At 46.3% G+C, this 23,993-nt stretch overlaps 1 protein-coding gene across 2 annotated transcripts; it reads right to left on the bottom strand.

Moving 5' to 3' along the window:
* Positions 1-157: 157 nt before the first annotated feature.
* On the bottom strand, positions 158-21,098 carry LOC137357228 (VIP36-like protein). 2 transcript variants are annotated; one of them, XM_068023393.1, is made up of 9 exons: positions 20,949-21,098; positions 19,999-20,120; positions 18,331-18,448; positions 17,754-17,836; positions 12,950-12,982; positions 12,045-12,206; positions 8,519-8,633; positions 6,194-6,310; positions 158-4,184 (listed from the first exon to the last, which is right to left on the bottom strand). In XM_068023393.1, exons 1-9 carry the CDS (start codon positions 21,079-21,081, stop codon positions 4,042-4,044), a joined length of 1,026 nt encoding a protein of 341 aa, XP_067879494.1. In that variant the 5' UTR covers positions 21,082-21,098; the 3' UTR covers positions 158-4,041. The 2 variants fall into 2 exon arrangements, with proteins under 2 accessions (XP_067879494.1, XP_067879495.1); XM_068023394.1 differs by lacking the exon at positions 12,950-12,982.
* Between the last annotated feature and the right edge of the window lie 2,895 nt (positions 21,099-23,993).

Here is a 23,993-nt window from a genome sequence, read left to right on the forward strand (position 1 = left end):
GGAGCTTTACTCTGTATCTAACCCTGTGCTGTATCTGCCCTGTGAGTTTATGTGAAGCTTGGATGCTTGAAATTATTTGTATTCCCCAGCAGCAACATCCTTGACCAGCACAAAATTACTCAGAACAGCTAACAGATAAAAACAGGCTTATGTTTCGTATAAATTTCCATGTGTTTTATTGAATTACCTTTAAACAGTAGCATGAAGAAATTGCTTCAATAGTAGTCTGGTAACACAGGCTGGATAATTACAGCAGTCATCAATATTCCAACCTGTCTAGATTCGTCATTCATCCAGCTTTTTTAAAAAGGTTGATTCTAAAAATCACAGAGGCAGTCAGTCAGCATTGTGCAGAACTGTCCAAATCAGATGTACATCATTTAATTCAGATCCATACAGCCTGTGTAGACCCAGAGTACAGCTGATGTCTGTCCACATGATTTGATTCAACTATTTTTTAATTCAAAAAACAAACAAGAAAAATAGTACAGTAGTATAAACGCTTTAGGGCTGACATTTACACCACCGAGTTCCAGCACAGAAGTAGATTTACGTTGATAGAGAGGTATTTCTTGCACATTATTTGACTGCTCTCCCTCCTCCCCGCGCTTGCTTCACTCCTTGTGATGCAGTGCGGGAATACCACAGCTAACTTGGTTTCTATATTCTACACAGTGGTTGCATTTGACAATCTGAAACATTATACTCAGTGAGTGACAGGCAGCAGAGATGGTATTAACGTTATGAGCTGCTCCCTTGTGGGGCTTAGAAAGTACTTACACTGTCTGTAGTAAAACAGAGATCTCAACATACTTGCTTTTACTTTGAACAAAGCAGACCCTTGTCCTTAAATTCTAGACCAGTCATTTCTGCCCCCCCACCCCCCCTCAGTGAGGTCACTGGGGTTTACTTAGAAAAACTAAAGCACTTTAATGTTGCTTGCTAAAAATGGTCACCTCAAACAGCTCCCAAACAGAGTGACAGCCCTGTCCCCACCTGTACTTCAGTGCTCCTCCAGAGCACATCCTGAGGGTTACCACTGACCAGAAACTGAACTGGACCAGCCATATAAATACTGTGGCTACAAGAGCAGGTTAGAGGCTGGCAATTCTGCAGTGAGTAAATCACCTCCTGACTCCCCAAAGCCTGTCCACCATCTACAAGGCACAAGTCAGGAGTGTGATGGAATACTCTCCACTTGCCTGGATGAGTGCAGCTCCAACAACACTCAAGAAGCTGAACACCATCCACCACCAATGCACAGTAGCAGCAGTGTGTAACATCTGCAAGATGCACTGCAGCAACTCACCAAGTATCCTTTGACAGCACCTGCCAAACCTGCGACCTCTACCACCCAGAGGGACAAGGGCAGCAGGTGCCTGGGAACACCATGCCTGGGAACTATATCGCCGGGGCAAAATCCTGGAATTCCCTCCCGAACAGCAGCGTGGGTGTACCTACTCCCCAAGAACTGCAGCGGTTCAAGAAGGCAGCAGCTCACCACCACCTTCTCTAGGGCATTCAGGTACGGGCAATAAATGCTAGCCTAGCCAGTGGCGCCCACATCCCACGAAAGAATATTTTAAAAAACACACAGTATGTGTGAAATCTCATTATCAACATGGTGATCGTGGAATTATTTTCAGCTGCAAACTATTGCAGGACTGTAATTTGGGTGCTGCAGTTAACCTCAGTACCCAGTGCAGGCAGCATTGCTGCTGATCACTGACCCAGCCTGGAAAGTGGGCATGTGTGTGTCGGGGAACAGGACGAGGCTGAGGTGGAACATTACCCTGGGTTCAGCTATCCTGACAGCACTTAACAGCTGGGCATTGGGAAATGAAGCTGCTAGAGACTCTAACTATACAGCTGATTTTCCTGGGTAGGTAACTCTGCCCAGAGAGGGATCTCTGCTGTGTGGCCAACTGGACAGGTGTGTGTTTTTTTTATCCTCAAGACTTGTACCTTAACATTAGAGCGGGTCCCGAGCTTCCTGCCCCATCCTGTGGGATAAAATTTACATCTGCTGGAACAGTTCTGCATGTTTTCTGAGAATTATGAGCTGCACAGCGTAAATACGGTGCCACTGGCCAATATTTATCCTTCGGCCCACACCTATTAGAACAGATTATCTGGTCATTACCACATTGCTGTTTGTGGGAGCTCGCTGTGTGCAAATTGGCTGCCACGTCTCTGACATTACAACTGCGACTGCACTACAAAAGTACTTTGGTGGCTGTAAAGCCCTTCGAGTTTGTGAAAGGCGCTATATAAATGCAAGTTCCTGTTTTTAAGGTGTGTGAAATGGCACCAATCAAGCTACACCCATCAACCTTGAAGGGTTAAGGATGTGGGAATGGGAAGATCACGGGAGTTACTTGCCCATTGTAGAGGTGGCTCTTTTAAAAATGTATACATTTTTCTACCAGTGGCTGAACGATGGAATACTGCAATCAGTGGCACAGAATGAATCCTTTTTGCTGTTGTCCTGTTCCTAGGTTCACGACACACCCTTACTCATGCTTGAACAGGCCCGATTCAGTTCATGGCCACACCTCTATACAGTGCTGTCAGGGATGGCCAAGTGAATGCTTCACTCCATTCTGGCAGGTGAGAGAGATCCGGTCACCACCTGTCATGTCGCCCACAGGGAACCCAGTGTGAAATAGCCGGCATAGTGAGAGGTGAGGAGGAGGGAAAAAAAACAGACATGAAATACAGTTTCAAACAGTCCCACAATTTCTGTCTAAATCATGGGGTGTATTGTGTTCAAAACTCAAACTGCTGGTACAATGAAGATCTAAAGCAAGGGAGGGGGGAGATGATGAGAGGGAATGGGGTAATAATAGGATTTCCCCCACCTGGCCTCTTCAGATTCTGGGTATTTGCAGCATTGTCTGTTTTGTTTTAGTTTTCCTGTACTTTTTGTGCTACTATTCTCCGCACCCCGCACCCTTCTCCCCCCCCCACCCCGGTTTTACATTTCGAGCAGTTGTCAGCTACCCTGCAGCCACTACCTCCCAAATGACAAAAAAAAATTTGGCTGAGCCCAGTGGCAGACGCCCGCACATGAAAAGGGCAGGGCTTATGCCAGAATCATTCAAAGGACGAATCCAGCACCACTAACACAGTGAAGTTCATGAGAAACAACCACCCAAAGGGAAAGCAGTTCCGTGTGACTGTGGTTTTGATGCAGGCTACGGGACATAAATTCCAGTGCAATTCAAAAAGGAAATAAGGCCTAACTACAGCTCTTTCAAAGTTAAATCCCTACCAGTCCCAAATGCCCCCTGTGCCTTTCCTTTTTAAAGAAACAAGCAAAAAAAATAGGCAACTTATTTTAGCACTAAAGTACAAAACATTTTTAGTGCTCCTTCTCTCTACCCTGAAGAACAAACCCACACTCCCAGAAACAGCAGAAGTGGTTGCACACATTCAATTCTTAGTGATTTTATAAACAGAAAAAAAAAAAGGGAACAGTCACCAAACGGTTTTCTTCCTCATTTCAGTTTTGCTGATTTTGAATTATAAGTGATTAGAGACAGCTGCCAGTCGTGCACTCGAAAAAAAAAATCTGCTCGCAAAGCATATTCCAACTCTGCAAGCCATCGTCTTGTCTTGAGGAATACTGCAACATTTAGGGAGTGACATTGTGCTAGATATACAGAGTGATCACAACATTCCCCCAGCAACACATACTCAATAAAGCCTGGCTAAATTAGACTTGTTTGGGAAGAGGGGCTGGAACGGAAGAATGATAGAAAAGTGATAATGGTTTCCCACCACATTGGGTTCTTCTCCTCTTGCACTGATTGCAAGTCAGGGTCAGACAGCAGGAAACGACTTCACGAAATGTGATGTAATTCTTCACCTGCAGTAGCAGCAGGACTGGAAATAATATTGAAGAACCACAGTGGGGTGGGGGGATGACCGCAGGGGTGTGAGGCACTGCGATAGAGGAAAATAAACCCGTGCTGTGCCCCATTTCCCCCATCCCAGTGTGGGCTTGGAGTTTGAAGTACACCCTCGGAGGCTGGGCCCTCAGTAGAAGCGTTTGCGACTCTGCTCCTGCCACTTCTGGAAAACGATGATCCCAATCACACCCAGCACCATAAGGCCCACGAGCGAGAAGAAAATGATGAAGAACAGCGTCAGTCCGCTCATCGGCTCGTAATCCAGGTCATCTGCTCAAAAAAAAAACAACGCCCCAAAAATAATGAGCACAGTCAAACAAGTGGTGGATCACAGTCTCGGTTCACATCACAGAGACATACAGCACTGAAACAGGCCCACCGACCTAGTGGATGTCAGAGCCATCCGTAACCAACAATTCTTACAATTCTCATCCTCGTCTTCAAATCCCTCAATGACGTCGCCTGCCCTTTCTTTGGAACCTCCTCCAGCCCTCCGAAATTTTTGCATTTTCCCAATTCTGGCCCCTTTGCCCATCCCGCTCTCCCTACAGTACATCATTGGTGGCTGTGCCATGCTCTTTAAAACCTATCTCTAAACAAGCATTTCATCACCTGTCTTAATATCTCCTTCTGTGGCTCGGTGTTATTTACTTTATTAAAGGCAATATATAAATACAAGTTGAAGGGATTAACAAAAACAAATTTCTAATTTTTCGATAACTGGGGCATCTTCCTGCTCAGAAAATCAAATCCCTGCTCCTCGCTTGTAGAATCCTTTTTATGAAGTGGAGGGGCACATTTACCAAGCCCATTCCATGGTGTGGCTGGGCTCCCTCTGCATTTGCCTGTGTTAAACCTGTTCCTGCATCCCAGGTGTATTTATGCTCGACTGTAGGCAGTGATTTTACCTCTTTGGAAAGTGAGTGATGGCACAGCTGGGAGTATTTCAGTTAGACATGCCCTGTCATGAGGACAAGGGCACAGCAGTGGCAAACGCCAACAAGAGGAAACAGCTTCTGCAGTTAGTGCAACTAGAGTGTCCCTGGTTTAGCATGTATTAAAATGAAGACTTCCCTGACTCCTTGTATCTAAGCAGTGATCTGATTCCACAACACAAGCTAAACCGAGCATAAAGAAAGATCAGCTTTATTTCCAAGGAAACGACGACTGTTTTAAGGTCTACTGGGAAGCTACTTTGTATCATCTGTCAACAGGCTGAAATTCCTGTACAAGTTGTGTAGTGGCATTCCGATTGGAATCAATTTTAGTTGCGAGCTGATCACCTCCACAGTTAGCCTCACATTGTTTGGGCTCCATGCCAGCTATAGTTTAAATATAACTGGTGCCGCAAGTCTCAACAAAGCTTTTCCTCATTCCATCATCGCCTTCAGCTGCCTGGGCCCTAAGCTCTGGAATTCCCTCCCTCGACTATCTCCTCCTTTAAGCCTGCCGCGCTGACCACTAATATCTCCTTCTGTGGCTCGATTTTGTCCGATAACACTTTCGTGGAGCATCTTGGAATGTTTTACAATGTTAAAGGCACAATCTAAAGAAAGCAAGCTGTCACTGATCGACATTAGTTGCTACGATTCATCAACTACTCCATTATCGTTGGTTAGTGCAATTATCGAAGGCGAACGATGAAAGCCTGTCATTGGGATGCTGTTGAGTGCAGCTTTGTGCAGACATTCCTCTCCACAGAGTGACACAAAGCAAGCAGCACAATTCATCTCTGATGGGCCACTGGCAGCACGGCACAGTGAAAGAGGTTGAAGTGAAGGTAGGGTTGTGGTAGCAAGAGGAGGGCCGAGGGGTTGAGGAATTTCCAGAACAGCCTCGCTAAAAAGGTCACTCTTGGGTCAGATGAAAAGGTCACAGACCTGAAAGGTCACCTCTGTGTATCTCTCCACATAGGTGCTGCCAGACGTGCTGACTATTGTCCAGCATGTTCCATTTTTATCTCATTTTAAGATAACCGACGGGAGATGAGGGGAAATATTTTTTACCGCAGCAAGTTGTTCCGATCTGGAATGCGCTTCCTGGAAGGTTGGTGGAAGCAGATTCGATAGTAACTTTATATAGACCAGAGGGAAACATTTGCATTGGCAATGGGGAAGGAGATGGGAGAGTTGGGACTAATTGGATAGCTCTGTCAAAGAGCTGGCACAGGCACAGTGGGCCGAATGGCTGCCTTCTGCACAGTAATTTTCTTTCCTCCCTCTTCGAGATGGTTGAAAAGTCACATTCTGCTCATGGGAAGTCAGGCTGATTTTGCCTACCATCTTGCAGGCTAAAGTTGTCCACGCTCGGAGTCAGCACTTCCTCATCCTCTTCTTCCTCGGGCATTCTTTCCACCGTCAGCTGGTAGACTTTGACTGATATAATGTCGTGATTATCTACAGGAAAAATCAAAGCTCCCCATCACTCCCGCTGAAAGGACATTTCATCCGAGAAAAGTTTTCAATTCAAACAGCAAACCAAGACAAGACAAGGCACCCAACAATTTCATCCAGACCATTTGATTCTGGAGCTAACACCTAGTGTGCACTTCCCAACAGCAGTGGAACCCCTGAGATATGTGTCTCTTTCCTGGCCTAGAGGCCCTGAGGCTATTTCTAAGAGCGTTGACTGACACCAGCTATCATGCACAGATTAGACAAGTAACATTCGCGTCACACAAGTGCCAGGCAATGACCATCTACCCTTGACATTCAATGGCAGTACGATCGCTGAACCCCCCACTATCAACATCCTGGGGGTTACCATTGACCAGAAACTGAACTGGAGTAGTCATATAAAGACCATGGCTACAAGAGCAGGTCAGGGGCTGGGATTTCTGCAGCAGGTAACTCACCTCCTGACTCCCCAAAGCCTGTACACCATCTACAAGGCACAAGTCAGGAGTGTGATGGAATACTCTCCACTTGCCTGGATGGGTGCAGCTCAACACCATGCAGGACAAACCAGCCCGCTTGATTGTCACCCCATCTACAAACATTTGCTCCCTCCACCACCGACGCACAGTGGCAGCAGTGTGTACCATCTACAAGATGCACTGCAGCAATGCACCAAGGCTCCATAGACAGCACCTTCCAAACCCGCGACCTCTACCACCTCGAAGGACAAGGGCAGCAGATGCATGGGAACACCACCACCTGCAAGTTCCTCTCCAAGTCACACACCATCTTGACTTGGAACTATATCGCCGTTCCTTCACTGTAGCTGGGTCAAAATCCTGGAACTCCCTTCCTAACAGCACTGTGGGTGTACCTACCCCATATGGACTGCAGCGGTCCAAGAAGGCAGCTCACCATCACCTTCTCGAGGGCAATTAGGGATGGGCAATAGATGCTGGCCTGGCCAGCGACGCCCACATCCCATGAATGAATAAAAAAAAATATAGCTTAGGGCCATCTTGATCTGCATGAAGCAAAATCCACACTGATGGATTCCGTGTATGGAGACTACCATCTCAACAGCTGACCTGTTGAAATGTACTGCGAGGTGCACTGACCTTGGATTCAATGCTTGTATTTTTTCTGAAACAGTCATTTACTGGAAAAGGAAACTGAAAGCTTCAGAGTCCTGGAGAAGACAGAACTAGTTAAGACCAATTTAAAACAAACAGTCCTATGATCAGACATGTGACCAGAGAACTGTGACTGGAGCTCAGGTTTCAGTTTACAAGATGACAGACTGCTGTCTGTTAAAGCAAGCTGCTATAATCGGAACCTGTTTTCTGGGAGCTGACCCTTGACAAATACAAAATTGCTACAGCTGTTTAAGGTAACTTAGTTATTTATGGCGACACTGGTGGAAGTGTGCCATCAAGACTTTTATGAACAAAACTACAAGTTCTGGAAGGGTGCAAGGTTTTGGTCGAGAGAGTATGGATGGAGTAAAATTTATAAAGGTGAAATCCTGTCAGTTTTTTTTTTATAAATTGGGGTCAGTGGCTGGATTGGACTCTTGTGGTTTGTGATCTCCATGGGGATTATAACAATACTGAACAGTGCCTCTCCAAAGCAGAACTCCAGAGGACTGCTCAATGCCACCCATGTCTCTGCTCTTTGGCCCACAAGATAGCCTTTTGGAGCTCGTCCTTCAGAAATGCCACCCCGGACCATCAACCCAGCCGTGGCTCAATGGGTAGCAGTCTCACCTCGAGTCAGGTGGTTGTGGGTTCAAGTCCCACTCCACAACAAATCCAGGCTGACACAACAGTGCACGTCTGAGTAATCACTGCACTATCGGAGGTAACGTTAAACAGAGGCCCCATCTCCTCCCCGCAGGTGGATATACAAGACCCCGCAGCGCGATTTCGAAGAGCAGGGGCGTTCTCCCTGGTGTCCTGGTCAACACTGATCCCTCAACAGACAGATTATCTGGTCACTAACGCGATGCAGTTTGTTTGGAGTTTGTTGTGTGGCATTTCCTACATTACAACACTGACTACACTTCAAAAGTACTTAATTGGCTGGAAAGCACTTTGGGATGTCCCGAGATTCTAAGTGATGCTGCAGAAATCCAAGTTTGTTGTTTCTTTCTCAACACTTTTCCTGGCAACCCAGCACAATACAAGGTGTAGCTGAAAAGAAACATACCTGTCAAGTCTCCAGTAGCAGAAGAGATACCAAAGTAATAACCCAATGGCAGCTTGACGCCTGGAATATCAATGCAGTCTTTCCATTCATTCTTGCCTTCAATGTTGATCATTACCTGCAAAGGGAAAATATGATATTCTTTTCAAAATGTTTCCTTTCTGCTCAAGAAGCCAACCCACTAATAACATAAGAAATAGGAGGAGGGCCAAACAGCCCACTCTGTCCATGCCGCTTATAACTTTGTAAACCTCTATCATGTCGCCCCTCCACCTCCGTCGTTCCAGTGAAAACAATCCGAGTTTATCCAACCTCTCCTCATAGCTAATGCCCTCCAGACCAGGCAACATCCTGGTAAACCTCTTCTGTACCCTCTCCAAAGCCTCCACGTCCTTCTGGCAGTGAGGCGACCAGAATTGCACGCAATATTCTAAGTGTGACCTAACTGAGGTTCTGTACAGCTGCAGCATGACTTGCCAATGTTTATACTCTATGCCCCGGCCGATGAAGGCAAGCATGCCGTATGCCTTCTTGACTACCTTATCCACCTGTGTTGCCACTTTCAGTGCCCAGATCTCTCTGCCTGTCAATACTCCTAAGGGTTCTGCCATTTACTGTATACTTCCCACCTGCATTAGACCTTCCAAAATGCATTACCTCACATTTGTCCGAATTAAACTCCATCTTCCATTTCTCCGCCCAAGTCTCCACCCGATCTATATCCTGCTGTATCCTCTGACAATCCTCATCACTGTCTGCAACTCCACCAACCTTTGTGTCGTCCGCAAACTTACTAATCAGACCAGCTACATTTTCCTCCAAATCATTTATATTTACTACAAACAGCAAAGGTCCCAGCACTGATCCCTGCGGAACACCACTAGTCACATCCCTCCATTCAGAAAAGCACCCTTCCACTGCTACCCTCTGTCTTCTGTGACCGAGCCAGTTCTGTATCCATCTTGCCAGCTCACCTCTGATCCCATGTGACTTCACCTTTTGTATCAGTCTGCCATGAGGGACCTTGTCAAAGGCTTTACTGAAGTCCATATAGATAACATCCACTGCCCTTCCTTCATCAATCATCTTTGTCACTTCCTCAAAAAACTCAATCAAATTAGTAAGACACGACCTCCCCTTCACAAAACCATGCTGTCTCTCGCTAATAAGTTTGTTTGTTTCCAAATGGGAGTAAATCCTGTCCTGAAGAATCCTCTCTAATAATTTCCCTACCACTGACGTAAGGCTCACCGGCCTATAATTTCCTGGATTATCCTTGCTACCCTTCTTAAACAAAGGAACAACATTGGCTATTCTCCAGTCCTCTGGGACCTCACCTGTCGCCAATGAGGATGCAAAGATTTCTGTCACGGCCCCAGCAATTTCTTCCCTTGCCTCCCTCAGTATTCTGGAGTAGATCCCATCAGGCCCTGGGGACTTATCTACCTTAATGCTTTGCAAGACACCCAACACCTCCTCCTTTTTGATAATGAGATTTTGATAACAAACTGAGATACAGGCGGCCTGACTCAAGAACAGGGCAGAGCTAGCCAACAGGATAATCTCCCAGTGAAACTTTGCCTGCCGGTACTTCACTTCCTTAAAGCACACAAACGATATTTTGGGAAACAGTGTACAGGAGGGGGCAGGCACTGTAGGTGTACCTACACCACACTGACTGCAGCGGTTCAAGGTGGCCGTTCTCTGCCACCTTCTCAAGGGCAATTAGGGATGGGCAATAAATGCTGGCCTTGCCAGTGATGCTTGCATTCCAAGAACAAATAAAATAAAACAGGGTTCAACTAGCCTCTCATTGCAAAATGTTAAAGAATGTAAATATAATCACCTTTGCATAGATTATTTTTTAAAAAGCATGAAAGACAAACTGACTCAAGTGATGCACTGATCAACTGCAATGTAATTTACATAGCAGGTCTCTGTATTAGACAGAATTTATAGCTGGCCAAACTGGTCAATTCAAGTGTTTAAGCTCCACTCAGGCCTCCTCCCACTCTTCTTCATCCAACCCTTTCAGTATGTCCTTATATTCCTTTCTCCCTCATGTGTTTAGCTAGCTTCCCCTGGAATGCATCAAAATATTGGTCAGGACACTGGGGAGAAATCCCCTGCTCTTTGTGAATTTGCCATGGGAGGGCAGACAAGGCCCCAGTTTAACATCTCCCTCGAAAGACAGTGCAGAAACCAACAGGCATTCTGGCTCCTGATTACTACTCAACTGCTTTCAGAAGGTTTTCATCTCGTCTTCATTGGGCGAGGACAGAATGGATCCTTCGCGGTGATGCCAATGACCAGGTGCCCACTTTGTTAATAAAGTGCTTCTGTTTTTTGTTAAAAATATTTTTTGAGGATTCATAGTCAAACTGAAGAAATGTTGGATCAGTTTTTTTCAAGAGGGTCATCAAGAGGACACTGAAAGGACTTGTTTGACAACAACATTTACAGGTTGTCACATGACTCATTAAAAATAGAGCAGAAACCCTGGTAACTGGGGGAAGATGTGTGCACAGAAGTGACAGGTCAGAAGGTGGACTCTCTGTTTCCAGTTTCACTTTTGAATTGTTTGGAGTTGTGAAAGAACTGTTTGAAAGAGGTTGGAGTTTTAAAAAATAAAAATGAAGGACAGAACCCCAGCTCAGCCCAGCCTGTTCCATCTCTTTGAAAAGCCTGTAAAATAAGGGAGAGAACTTCCAAGGAGAGAATTCCCAAGGAAGGAGAGAAGACCACAACCCAACTCAGATTTCCAGCACCTCTCTAAAAAAAAAACCCCGAGAAGCCCACTGTGTCAACTCATCTCGTCTCCTGTCTTTGATGACAAGCCTGCTAAATTAATTCTCAATGCCGCCTGAAAAGAACTGTTCTAAAAAATCCCAGTGACCCATCTGTGTGTACTCGGAGGCGAGACTGTATGCCAGTTTTGGAACACAACATATCTCACCTGCTGTTTCTTTAAGAATGAGCAAGTATTCATTCCAAGTGTTTTTTTGTCTGTAAAAGAGCGTTAAACAAAAATCCCTTTTATTTTTCCTGTTAACTGGTGAGTGTATATGTGCGTGAGGGGCTAAGTTAAAAAGGGAACTTGAATATTTCAATCTGAGTGTTTATGCTTTTCTTCATTATTGGTTAAACTTGTTTTATAAACAATAAACTTATAATTTAGTTGTTTGTGAAAAAAACCTGGTTGGTGTGTTTTAGTCTGGAATGAAATAGAGTCTGTGATTGACCCTATCGCTAAGTGGGAAAATGTAAACAGATTTGACCTGTGGAGAAGTGGGACTAGAATGAACAGCGCACTCCTCCCACCTTGCTCGTAACAATATGAAGGACGACCACTCGGACAGCCAGCACCAGAACTGGCAGCCCAACAGGAGTCGGAGTCTTCAGGATAGGAGGGGAAAGAAATGGAAGTGGGTTGCTGGGGTATAGAAGCAGTTGTCCCAATGTGTCTATCCTGAAGACTGCCTGTTACATGCAAATATTCTTTGTTTGTTTGTTTGTGGCGGAAACTCACCGTCAGCCTTCTCTTCAGGTAGCGAATCACAACAAAGGTGTCATGGTTGAGATTGCGCACGAGGGCAGTGCATCCTCCAATGGCTGTGGGCCGCCCGTCCCTCGAGTGATCATAAGACAGGCTCCCGTTGTTCACCATCGCTGAAATGTACGGGAAAATCCGCTACGAAGCAAAAATGAGTACATGAACAGAGTAGTCAGCGAGCTCACCCTTCAAACTCCAGCCCAAGCAACGGCAAATCCGAGACCCGAGATTACCAGTCTTACAGCAAGGATATTTATCTGATTCGATGCTTGAGCCCCTTATTACATTTTATTTCAATCTCATTCCTTTCTCCCAGACCCTACCTCAATAGCGTTTTCTGCCTTCAAAGAATCCTCACCCATCGGGGGAAACTAGCTTAGTTCCAAACTTAGTAAGATCAGCTGCTCAGGCAACTCAGCCACAACCAACAATTTGAGCCCAAGGCTCTGGCAGAGTTCATCAAGGAGATGCTTTCTCCAGTAACTCATTGGGCAAATGCTCTGAGTGGTACTGAACCTAGTCAGACTGAGTCGGGAGGCAAGGACAAGAATAGGCCATGTAGCACTCCAATGCTTGTTCCTCAAGCATTCAAACTCTTCCCCTGTGGAGACCCAACATCTGCCTCTTCAGCAAATAAAGCCTTCGTAAAATCCAAACTGACCCCTTGAACAGAAGCTCGGACTCCATAATGGATGACACGAGGATGTTGCATAACTAAACGAATGCACAAAGTCTAAAAACTTCCAACAAAATTTGGGCTCCTCGCATGAAAATGAAGGGGGAAAATTATCGATGCTAAATCTGACAGGATAACAAACACGGACAGGAAAGGAAGAAAGCAGCACATGCCATGAAGTGTGGAGAGTGGAACACAAGACTACCTGATTGGAAGGTGCATATCTCCTCTTCTTAGTCTGTATATCCACAGTAGCAACGAGATAAAACAGGTACTTCAATAACTCATCATCACTTTCCATCAACCAAGTGGTATGCACGTCCCACAAAAAGGCAATCCACCTCTGAGGCTGACTGTGCATTTACAAGCAGTGAACAAACACAGGGACTCAATTTCTGCAGTGTCCTTATATTACCCCAGCACTCCATTTCCTAGTAAGGCTTCAGTGTGACAGATCCCAGTGATACATTTAATCATTAAATGACTTGTATGTGGAGACATTATATGCATGTAATTCCAATGGGTTCATTTCCAATTTTAGGACAATCTCTTGAAGATGTGAACTTCAATTGGGGTACAGATACTTTGGCACAGCAGAAATGGATCAGGATTGATCAAACCACAAACTTCTTGAGCGCCGTGTCCAGTTCCGGTCAGACCCAGCTTGAGCACAGTGTCTAGTTCCGGTCAGACCCACCTTGAGCACCGAGTGCAGTTCCGGTCAGACCCAGCTTGAGCACAGTGTCCAGTTCTGCTCAGACCCAGCTTGAGCACAGTGTCCAGTTCCGGTCAGACCCACCTTGAGCACAGTGTCCAGTTCCGGTCAGACCCAGCTTGAGCACAGTGTCTAGTTCCGGTCAGACCCACCTTGAGCACAGTGTCCAGTTCCGGTCAGACCCACCTTGAGCACAGTGTCTAGTTCCGGTCAGACCCACCTTGAGCACCGAGTGCAGTTCCGGTCAGACCCAGCTTGAGCACAGTGTCCAGTTCTGCTCAGACCCACCTTGAGCACAGTGTCCAGTTCCGGTCAGACCCAGCTTGAGCACAGTGTCCAGTTCCGGTCAGACCCAGCTTGAGCACAGTGTCCAGTTCCGGTCAGACCCACCTTGAGCACAGTGTCCAGTTCCGGTCAGACCCAGCTTGAGCACAGTGTCCAGTTCCGGTCAGACCCACCTTGAGCACAGTGTCTAGTTCTGGTCAGACCCACCTTGAGCACAGTGTCTAGTTCCGGTCAGACCCACCTTGAGCACAGTGTCTAGTTCCGGTCAGACCCACCTTGAGCACCGTGTGCAGTTCCGGTCAGACCCAGCTTGAGCACAGTGTCCAGTTCCGGTCAGACCCAGCTTGAGCACAGTGTCCAGCTCCGGTCAGACCCAGCCTGAGCACAGTGTCCAGTTCTGGTCAGACCCACCTTGAGCACAGTGTCCAGTTCTGGTCAGACCCAGCTTGAGCACAGTGTCCAGTTCCGGTCAGACCCAGCTTGAGCACAGTGTCCAGTTCCGGTCAGACCCAGCTTGAGCACAGTGTCTAGTTCCAGTCAGACCCACCTTGAGCACAGTGTCCAGTTCCGGTCAGACCCAGCTTGAGCACAGTGTCCAGTTCTGGTCAGACCCAGCTTGAGCACAGTGTCCAGTTCCGGTCAGACCCAGCTTGAGCACAGTGTCCAGTTCCGGTCAGACCCAGCTTGACCACAGTGTCTAGTTCCGGTCAGACCCAGCTTGAGCACAGTGTCCAGTTCCGGTCAGACCCAGCTTGAGCACAGTGTCCAGTTCCGGTCAGACCCAGCTTGAGCACAGTGTCTCGTTCCGGTCAGACCCAGCTTGAGCACAATGTCCAGTTCCGGTCAGACCCACCTTGAGCACAGTGTCTCGTTCCGGTCAGACCCACCTTGAGCACAGTGTCCAGTTCCGGTCAGACCCAGCTTGAGCACAGTGTCCAGTTCCGGTCAGACCCAGCTTGAGCACAGTGTCTAGTTCCGGTCAGACCCAGCTTGAGCACAGTGTCTAGTTCCGGTCAGACCCACCTTGAGCACCGTGTGCAGTTCCGGTCAGACCCAGCTTGAGCACAGTGTCCAGTTCCGGTCAGACCCACCTTGAGCACAGTGTCTAGTTCCGGTCAGACCCAGCTTGAGCACAGTGTCCAGTTCCGGTCAGACCCACCTTGAGCACAGTGTCCAGTTCCGGTCAGACCCAGCTTGAGCACAGTGTCTAGTTCCGGTCAGACCCAGCTTGAGCACAGTGTCCAGTTCCGGTCAGACCCACCTTGAGCACAATGTCTAGTTCCGGTCAGACCCAGCTTGAGCACAGTGTCTAGTTCCGGTCAGACCCACCTTGAGCACCGTGTGCAGTTCCGGTCAGACCCAGCTTGAGCACAGTGTCCAGTTCCGGTCAGACCCACCTTGAGCACAGTGTCTAGTTCCGGTCAGACCCACCTTGAGCACAGTGTCTCGTTCCGGTCAGACCCACCTTGAGCACAGTGTCCAGTTCCGGTCAGACCCAGCTTGAGCACAGTGTCTAGTTCCGGTCAGACCCAGCTTGAGCACAGTGTCCAGTTCCGGTCAGACCCACCTTGAGCACAGTGTCTAGTTCCAGTCAGACCCACCTTGAGCACAGTGTCTAGTTCCGGTCAGACCCACCTTGAGCACAGTGTCTAGTTCCGGTCAGACCCACCTTGAGCAGCGCCCCATTCCGGTCAGACCCACCTTGAGCACCGTGTGCAGTTCTGGTCAGACCCACCTTGAGCACCTTGACCAGTTCTGGTCACCGAGACACAAGGGAGACTGGAGGCAGAGCAGAGAAGAGCCACAAGGCTGATTCCAAGTGTTGGCAGTCTCAGATATGGAGGCATCTGAAAGGTGACTTTATAGAGGTTTGCGTTTGGGAAAGGTAAATCCAGAAAATTTCTTCAAAGAATGGTGAGATGCCCTGTGTGATTGACCAACTGGGCTTACAAACAAAGGATGGACACTTGGGTTTTGTAAGGCCTGCGGGGTGTGTCATCGATGAAACCGCCCCTTCACCAGACTTATCTCCACTACATGAGAAATACACTGCATACCAGACACATTAACCACAGTACAACCTCATTAATCTTGTAATGCCGATTCATTGCATCACACCGCCAACACCGGGTATGAAGGGGATCTGTCCATCAGATTTTCTAGCAATTGGCAAGTCATATGGTTATAAATAGAAAAAACTAACAAGTTTTTCCTTGTAAAGCAGAGATCCAACTACCTTGATTATCACTAAGACATCTCTCAAGAATGATAACTGCATGGGGGCGGGGGTTAACCCTTTCCATAAAGGAGACTTTCTTTCCTATATATCTCATTTCTCTCCATTTTTATCCTCACAACTTGGCTTCTCTCCTCTCTTGTTTCTCTCAAGTGTTCATGATGCTCCCCCACCATATTTGAAACTAACTCATCTCTTCACATCCAATCCTTCGCAAGTTTGCAAAGCTGTCGAACTCCTTACCTCCTCTTTCCGACAACCTAGCGTCAGCTCGGATCCATTGTTTGCTCGTCCACTTTTGGATTCAAAGATTGTGAGTTTGAGACCACTGCAGGACTTGGGCACAGAATCTACACCCGACAGTTCAGTTAGGACTGAGGGAGTGCTGCATTGTTGGAGGCACCATCCATCTAAGTGGAAGTTAACAATTCTACTTGAAGAAAAGTAGTGCCCATGGTCCTCTCTGTGAAAACTGTCTGCTGTATTTGCCACATACAGTTGTTAGCAAGTTATTAAATGGTGAAGCCCTTTGTGACATTTCTAAGAGATGGGATGAGGCGTGAAATAAATGCAAGTGTTTCCCTTTAGGCTTTTAAAAGCCCAACCTTTTTCTACCTCAGTGGGCCCTGCTCAGGTTGCTCTGTCGGTCCGTGGTTCTTCTGACTTCTGCATGAAGTTCAACAAACTCATAAAAACTTTACTTAATGCAAAGAGCAGAGGTTATTCTCGTGACTGCATTAACACAGCGGAGAAGGAAATGATTATTCGTATGTGCACGAGCGAGTGTATGTATGTGCAAGTGAGTGAGTGAGTGTGTGTGTGGGCTGTGGATTCCCCAATCCACAACATAACCCACACCAACCAAAAGGAACAAATTAAGAACTAGGAGCAGGAGTCGGCAATTCAGCCCCTCGAGCCTGCTCTGCCATTCAATACGATCATGGCTGATCTCATCTTGGCCTCAACTCCACTTTCCTGCCCGTTCTCCATAACCCTTCAACCTTTTACTAATTAAAAACCTGTCTATCTCCTCCTTAAATGTACTCAATGTCCCAGCATCCACCGCACTCTGGGGTAGTGAATCCCACAGACTCACGACCCTTTGAGAGAAGTAATTTCTCCTCATCTCTGTTTTAAATCTGCTACCCCTTATCCTAAAACTATGACCTCTCATTCTCGATTGCCCCACCAGAGGAAACATCCTCTCTACGTCTACTTTGTCAATCCCCTTAATCATCTTATAAACACAATTAGATCTCCTCTCATTCTTCTAAACTCTGGAGAGTAAAGGCCTAAACTGCTCAATCTCTCTTCATAAGACAAACCCTTCATCTCTGGAATCAATCCAGTGAACCTCCTCTGAACTGCTTCCAATGCAACTACATCCCTCCTCAAGTAAGGGGACCAAAACTGTACACAATACTCATGTGCGGTCTCACTAATGCTTTGCACAGTTGCAGCAACACTTCCCTACTTTTATACTCTATTCCTTTAGCAATAAATGCCAAAATTCCATTTGCCTTCCTTATTACCTGCTGCCACAATTGGCTCTTAAAGAGTTAATTAAATAAATCGGTATGCTGGGATTTTACTTATTTCACTGCACTGTAATTTGTGCTTCAATCGGTGCCATGAATGAGAGGGAGTTTAAAGGTGTCAAATAATAGAGCTGATACATTTTGGGACAGAAGAGATCGGGCGGTATTTTGGGAAGTCACCGATCCCGCGGAACACAGCAAGTTTTCTGAATGTGGACAGCGACCCCGAGCTCACCTCGTGCTGTTTCTCCTCATTTGGATAGGTATCCATGAATACTCCCAGTCCGGAAAACAGATCCTTACTTCCAAACACTGCTCCTGAAGAGGTAAACGTCCACAAAATAGTTAGACCAGATCTGCTATCTGCCATCATACCCTCCCCAGTAGTAGGCTGTGCTTTTTGTCCCATGTAGTTATTTACCCTAGAGCTGATGGCACCTATCAATGCTGGAGGACTGCTTGTGCAAATGGCAACTCGGTATTGGTAACTTGTCCCAGTGGACAGTCCTCGATATGTATTGGCATAAAACTTGCTTGAAACCGATTACAATCCTATTTTTTTCCAGTTCTGATGAAAGGTCATCAATCTGAAACGTTAACTTTGATTCCCACCCCACAGATGATGCCAGACCTGCTGAGTATTACCAGCATTTTCTGTTTTTATTTCAAATTTCGGGGGGGGCAGGGGGTGTTGTAATGCTATCAATTTCCTCCTGTCATTAGGTCCCAGCTAGCAAACACTGAGTAAGAATTTGCATTCCAGTTAATATTAGTTGTCCCCCTTTTCTTTAACTGGTTTCAGACCACAGTACCTGGTTGCATACGTTCTTTGGCATACCACAACGCAAACCCGTCACCATTCAGATTTTTCTTCCCTTGTCCATGGATTTTGAAGTGCACCTGCACTTCCCAGTCTCGCATTAAACAGGACTGCAGACAAACAGAGACAATTTCTGGAGTTACGAAACAGTGAAACACCAGCATAAGTAAGTCAACAAACAGTGTGCGTGGAAAGTGCAGTGACCCTGCACAGACATCATTTCCTAAGGTTCATCCCTTGGTCTGTGCCTGGGAGTGTTTGATGGGGACAGTGTGGAGGGATCTTTACTCTGTATCTAACCCCGTGCTGTACCTGTCCTGGGAGTGTTTGATGGGATAGTGTAGAGGGACGTTTACTCTGTATCTAAGCCCGTTCTGTACCTGTCCTGGGAGTGTTTGATGGGATAGTGTAGAGGGACGTTTACTCTGTATCTAAGCCCGTTCTGTACCTGTCCTGGGAGCGTTTGATGGGATAGTGTAGAGGGACGTTTACTCTGTATCTAAGCCCGTTCTGTACCTGTCCTGGGAGTGTTTGATGGGACAGTGTGGAGGGATCTTTACTCTGTATCTAACCCCGTGCTGTACCTGTCCTGGGAGTGTTTGATGGGATAGTGTAGAGGGACGTTTACTCTGTATCTAAGCCCGTTCTGTACCTGTCCTGGGAGTGTTTGATGGGGACAGTGTAGAGGGATCTTTACTCTGTATCTAACCTATGCTGTACCTGTCCTGGGAGCGTTTGATGGGATAGTGTAGAGGGACGTTTACTCTGTATCTAAGTCCATTCTGTACCTGTCCTGGGAGTGTTTGATGGGGACAGTGTGGAGGGATCTTTACTCTGTATCTAACCTATGCTGTACCTGTCCTGGGAGCGTTTGATGGGATAGTGCAGAGGGACGTTTAACTCTGTATCTAACCCCTTTTTTTTTTTAAACCCTGTTTTTTTTTGTGTTTGATGGGATCAGTGCAGAGGAAGCTTTACTCTGTATCTAGTCCCTTTTTTTAAAGGAAGCCTTTATAGCCCAGGCCCCTTTTATATATAATATATATTGTTGAGGGGGCCTTTATTCCCCAGGTCCCCTTTATACACATTTTATAAATAAATAACTTTATTAAAATCAAATAAATAAAACAAAAACTCAAATTAAAATAGCATTTGTGGCATCAATGATGCACTCCAGCCCCTCGGGTGCCCATGGGTGCGGAAGGTGTATCTAACCAGTGCTGTAGCTGCCCTGGGAGTGTTTGATGGGACAGTGTAGAGGAAGCTTTACTCTGTATCTAACCCCGTGCTGTCTCTGCCCTGGGAGTGTTTGATGGGGACAGTGTAGAGGGAGCTTTACTCTGTATCTAACCCCGTGCTGTACCTGTCCTGGGAGTGTTTGATGGGACAGTGTAGAGGGAGCTTTACTCTGTATCTAAGCCCATTCTGTACCTGTCCTGGGAGTGTTTGATGGGGACAGTGTAGAGGGAGCTTTACTCTGTATCTAAGCCCATTCTGTACCTGTCCTGGGAGTGTTTGATGGGGACAGTGCAGAGGGTGCTGCACTCTAAATCTAATCCATGATGTATCCACTCTGGGAATGTTTGATACCAACACTGGTGCTAACGCGATCAGCAAAGCAAGATCAAAAAATTCATCAAAATGCTAAATCAACCCTTACTACACGGTTCCAAATCGCTCCCTGTTTGCTCTGGAGATCGGGAGTGAGGCGTACAAAATGAGAGGTCACCATTGTGTTTCCAGAAAGATCCCAGTGAGAACCAGAACTTGAAGCTCCCAAACCTGCAATAGATAAAGAAACAAAATGCAGTTATCAGTGAAGGAAGCTGAACACACAAGAGCTCTTTTCAAGTAGCTCATTCAGCTCAAGGCTTGAGCAGACAAGGTATACCAAGGATTGGGGTAATTATTCCAAACCTGGAGTTTAAGGAAAGCCAGGAATAGATAAGACGGTGTAACGAGTCTTGATTAGAACAGGGAGAGGATGTAGAGAGACATTTCACTTTGGGAAAGTACAGAAGTTTAGAGTAGCATTGACCATAGTTGGGACATGGCAAGAGCGAGATGCCAGACAAAAAGTTCAGCGAGATTTTTCTCATATGCAAAGAACCAGGGCAGTCAGTCCAACTAGGACCACCTCTTGGCGTTATCCTCTACACAGGTATTGTCATTGTAATATTAACCTTGCAGCTTACACTAAGCTTCAACCACACTCTGGGTAAAGAAGCATCTTCTGAAGTCCTTATTTGATTTCTTGGCAGCTATCTGATATTGATTTTCCACCCTCTACCTGCCCTTATCAAAACCTTTCATAATCTTAAAGATCTCTATTGAGTCACCCCTCACTGTTCATCCTTTCTTGAAAGGAGCATAACCTTACAATTCGGGTATCATGATGTAAATCTTTTGCACCCTCTCCAATGCCTCTGTATCCCTTTTTTTAGAATACAGCGACCAGAATCATGCACAGTACTCCAAATGTGGTCAAACCAAGCTCTGGGGGCCGTCTGTCAATTCGCCCCAAGAGCCCAGGGCTTTGCTCGCAACCGACTGGGCAATGTCCATTCAGTGCAGCTTACTCAAGTGCTTGCAACGAAAGGCAGCTCTTACCCTGGTAGGGTGTCACCAAGCTATGCTCCCGTTTCAGATACTCCTCTGTCCCCGAGCCAGCCTGGCCCTGACTGTGGGGAATCTGACTGAGCAAAGCCAGCAGCACAACACACAACCACCACACAAACGCCATGTTGCGACAACTGGAACAAGCAGGGTACAGCGCGTCACAAGGAAATCCCTCTCCCTGACACCACTCATTGGCTGCCGGCTGGACAGGCAGCCGTTCGGCTCTTTGTGATTGGCTCGCTGCGCCGTCAATCACGCCGCCGAGCCCCGCCCCCACCGTCGCGTTCCATTTGGAACGTTGCTCCTGGCGTCGGGGCAGGCGATTGGCTGTGAAGGACGTCGCTCAAATGATACATGTCTGCCGCGTGCTGGTTTGGCGCGGGAGATTCCTGCTGGTGAGGGGCAGAGCTGGGACCGTGGGCAAGCTGAATATCAAGCAGGAAACTGTCCATCAGAATTTTTTTGCTCTCCTCCCACTTAAATTGGAGTGCTTTCAGGGGGTATATGTGCACAAATCATTGAAGGTGGGAGGGCAGGTTGAGAGGGGGTTAATAAAGTGTAAGGAATCCTAGGCTTCATAAATGGGGCATCGATTATAAGAACAAGGAAGTTGTGATAAACCTGTACTAAATACTTCAGCCTCAACTGGAGTATTGTGTCCAGTTCTGGGCACCATGTTTACGGGAAGATGTTGAGGCATTAGAGAAGGTGCAGAAAAGATTCACGAGAACGGTTGCAGAGATGAGGGGCTTCAGTTATGCGGAAAGATTGGAGAAGCTGGGGCTGTTTATAGAGGTGTTCAAAATCATGAGGGGTCTGGAGAGTGTCGATAGGGAGAAACTGTTCCCCTTGGTGGAAGGATCAAGAACCAGAGGACACCGATCTAAGATGATTGACAAAGACGAAAAACGTTTTTACATAGTGAGTGGATAGGATCTGGAATGCTCTGCCTAAGAGTGTGGTGGTGGAGGCAGATTCAATCGAGGGCTTCAAAAGGGAATTGGATACAGGTGAAAGGCAGGGGAGTGGGACTAGCTGAGATGGCCTTGCGAAGAGCTGGCATGGACACAATGGGCCAAATGGCCTCCTTCTGTGCTGTAACCATTCTATGGTCTTATGATTCTATAAGTGAAAATGTCGAGTGTTATGAATGACCTCGAATGTTCTGGCTCTGTCCCCTGCTGCAGATTATGGATGGCGCACATTGCTGTTGGAAAGTTGCTTTTCGTCGTAAACTGTTGTTATTTTGTTGTTGAATTTATCATGAAAACTTCCCTCGACAAGCAAACTTTTTTTTGAAAAGAAAAGCAAGTTGAAAATTGAGGACTATGAGGAAAGAACAGGGGAGTGGGACTGATTGTGCTGGCTCCTTGAAAGAGCTATGCAGACATGATGGGCCCAATGGTCTTCTGTGCTTTATCATTCCATGACTATAGATTCCTCAGACCACTTCACATATACCAAGGAGTGAGTTACAGCTGGAATCTAATAGGACAGTTGTAATCTTCAATGTCTAGAGAGTAATGGTTACCTGGAAATGTCATACAAGCTGGAATCCAATCAGATGCCTTCATTGCCTTGTCTGTCTTTTTTTAATTCATCGAGTATGGGCGTCACTGGCAGAGCCAGTATTTATTGCCCATCCCTAATTGTCCTTGACAACGGAGTGACTTGCTCGGCCTTTACGGAGGGCAGTTAAGAGTCAACCACATTGCTGTGGGTCTGGAATCACATGTAGGCCAGACCAGGTAAGGATGGCAGATTTCCTTCCCTAAAGAGCATTGGTGAATCAGATGGGTTTTTATGATGTTCGATTATAGTTTCAAGGCACCATTATGAAGTCTAACTTTTAATTCCAGATTGTTTTAATTAATTAATTGAATTTATTGATTAAACTTAAATTCCACCAGCTGCCATGCAGGGATTTGAACCCATGCCCCCAGCGCATTATCCTGGACTTCTAGTTCAATGACTACGCCACCATCTCCCCATCAGTTACCAGGCTGGAACCATAACCATTACAACTACTGTACCCAGAGTTTTGAACATTATTAGGCTACATTTCCCTCCCAGTGCTAATTTTAGCACAGAAGCAACAGTGATGTTTGTGGTTAACAAAGACCACTGTTATTATTAGGACCTTGGAATTTAAATGAAAGCAACTTGAAACATCTTTAGCTAAAATAAATAGGCTTCTGCAGCTCCAATCCTTCGCTGATTTGTCTTCCTCCTCCAGTTTTCTCCCCTTCGTCACCTGAAAACGCCAGCTCATGCTGGGCACAATTCAATGGGTCCCAACGCCCTCCGATACATCATCCATCATACATTGTCCATGCATCGGCTCAGAAGAGGGATCAGCAACCTTCATGACTACAAGAGCCAATTTTTAAAAATTTAGTCAAAAACGCAATATCTTAAGAGCTGCAATGTTGTTACTCAAATGCCATTAATAATGAAGAACAAGACAGATATACATTTCAACAACATTTTAGAGGTTTTTACAAAAAGTTGTGAATTGAGTGATACTTTCTCACAAGTACAATGTTAATAAATGTTTAACAAAAGAAACAAGCCATTTAATTACCATCAAAATGGGGTCAATCGATCAAGGTCAGGAGCTGCTCATGAGTCCTGACTGCTGCATGTGGCTCTGGAGGTGCAGTTTGCAGACCCTGGCTCAGACAGTCAGTGTCAGCAGGCTATGCAGCCACAATGTGCATTGCAGCCAAGTGCAGCTCTGTTCTCCTCCAATGTTTGCACACTTGGGTGATTATTTTCCTTGATTCCTAGCTTGAACATTGAGGCCGATTGTACTGCCTTGTTTGATATCAACTAAGTCAGCGTAGACTGGCAATTTAGCCAGTGACCTACTTGGTTTGGTCGGCTCATTTCCACACTGGGGAGTGAATTTAGACTGAATTTTACCAACGTCACATTGGCTCTGAAAGTTTCAAACGAAATAGCACATTTTTTCCCCATTTTGACAGCACAAAGTCTGAACCAGAGGCTCAAATACAAAGTTCTTCAGTAAATTCT

This window comes from Heterodontus francisci, chromosome 47 (assembly GCF_036365525.1).
Source record: "Heterodontus francisci isolate sHetFra1 chromosome 47, sHetFra1.hap1, whole genome shotgun sequence".
In the NCBI taxonomy this organism is placed as follows: domain Eukaryota; kingdom Metazoa; phylum Chordata; class Chondrichthyes; order Heterodontiformes; family Heterodontidae; genus Heterodontus; species Heterodontus francisci.

Bases quoted from the DNA above. Each gene is read 5' to 3' on its own strand.
- LOC137357228 (XM_068023393.1), bottom strand. From the start codon at position 21,081: ATGGCGTTTGTGTGGTGGTTGTGTGTTGTGCTGCTGGCTTTGCTCAGT. The intron at 18,449-19,998 runs GTAAGGGTTGAT...GTTTGTCTGCAG, and splicing joins GAGCGATTTGGAACCGTGTA to TCCTGTTTAATGCGAGACTG. The intron at 17,837-18,330 runs GTACTGTGGTCT...TTACCTCTTCAG, and splicing joins CAAAGAACGTATGCAACCAG to GAGCAGTGTTTGGAAGTAAG.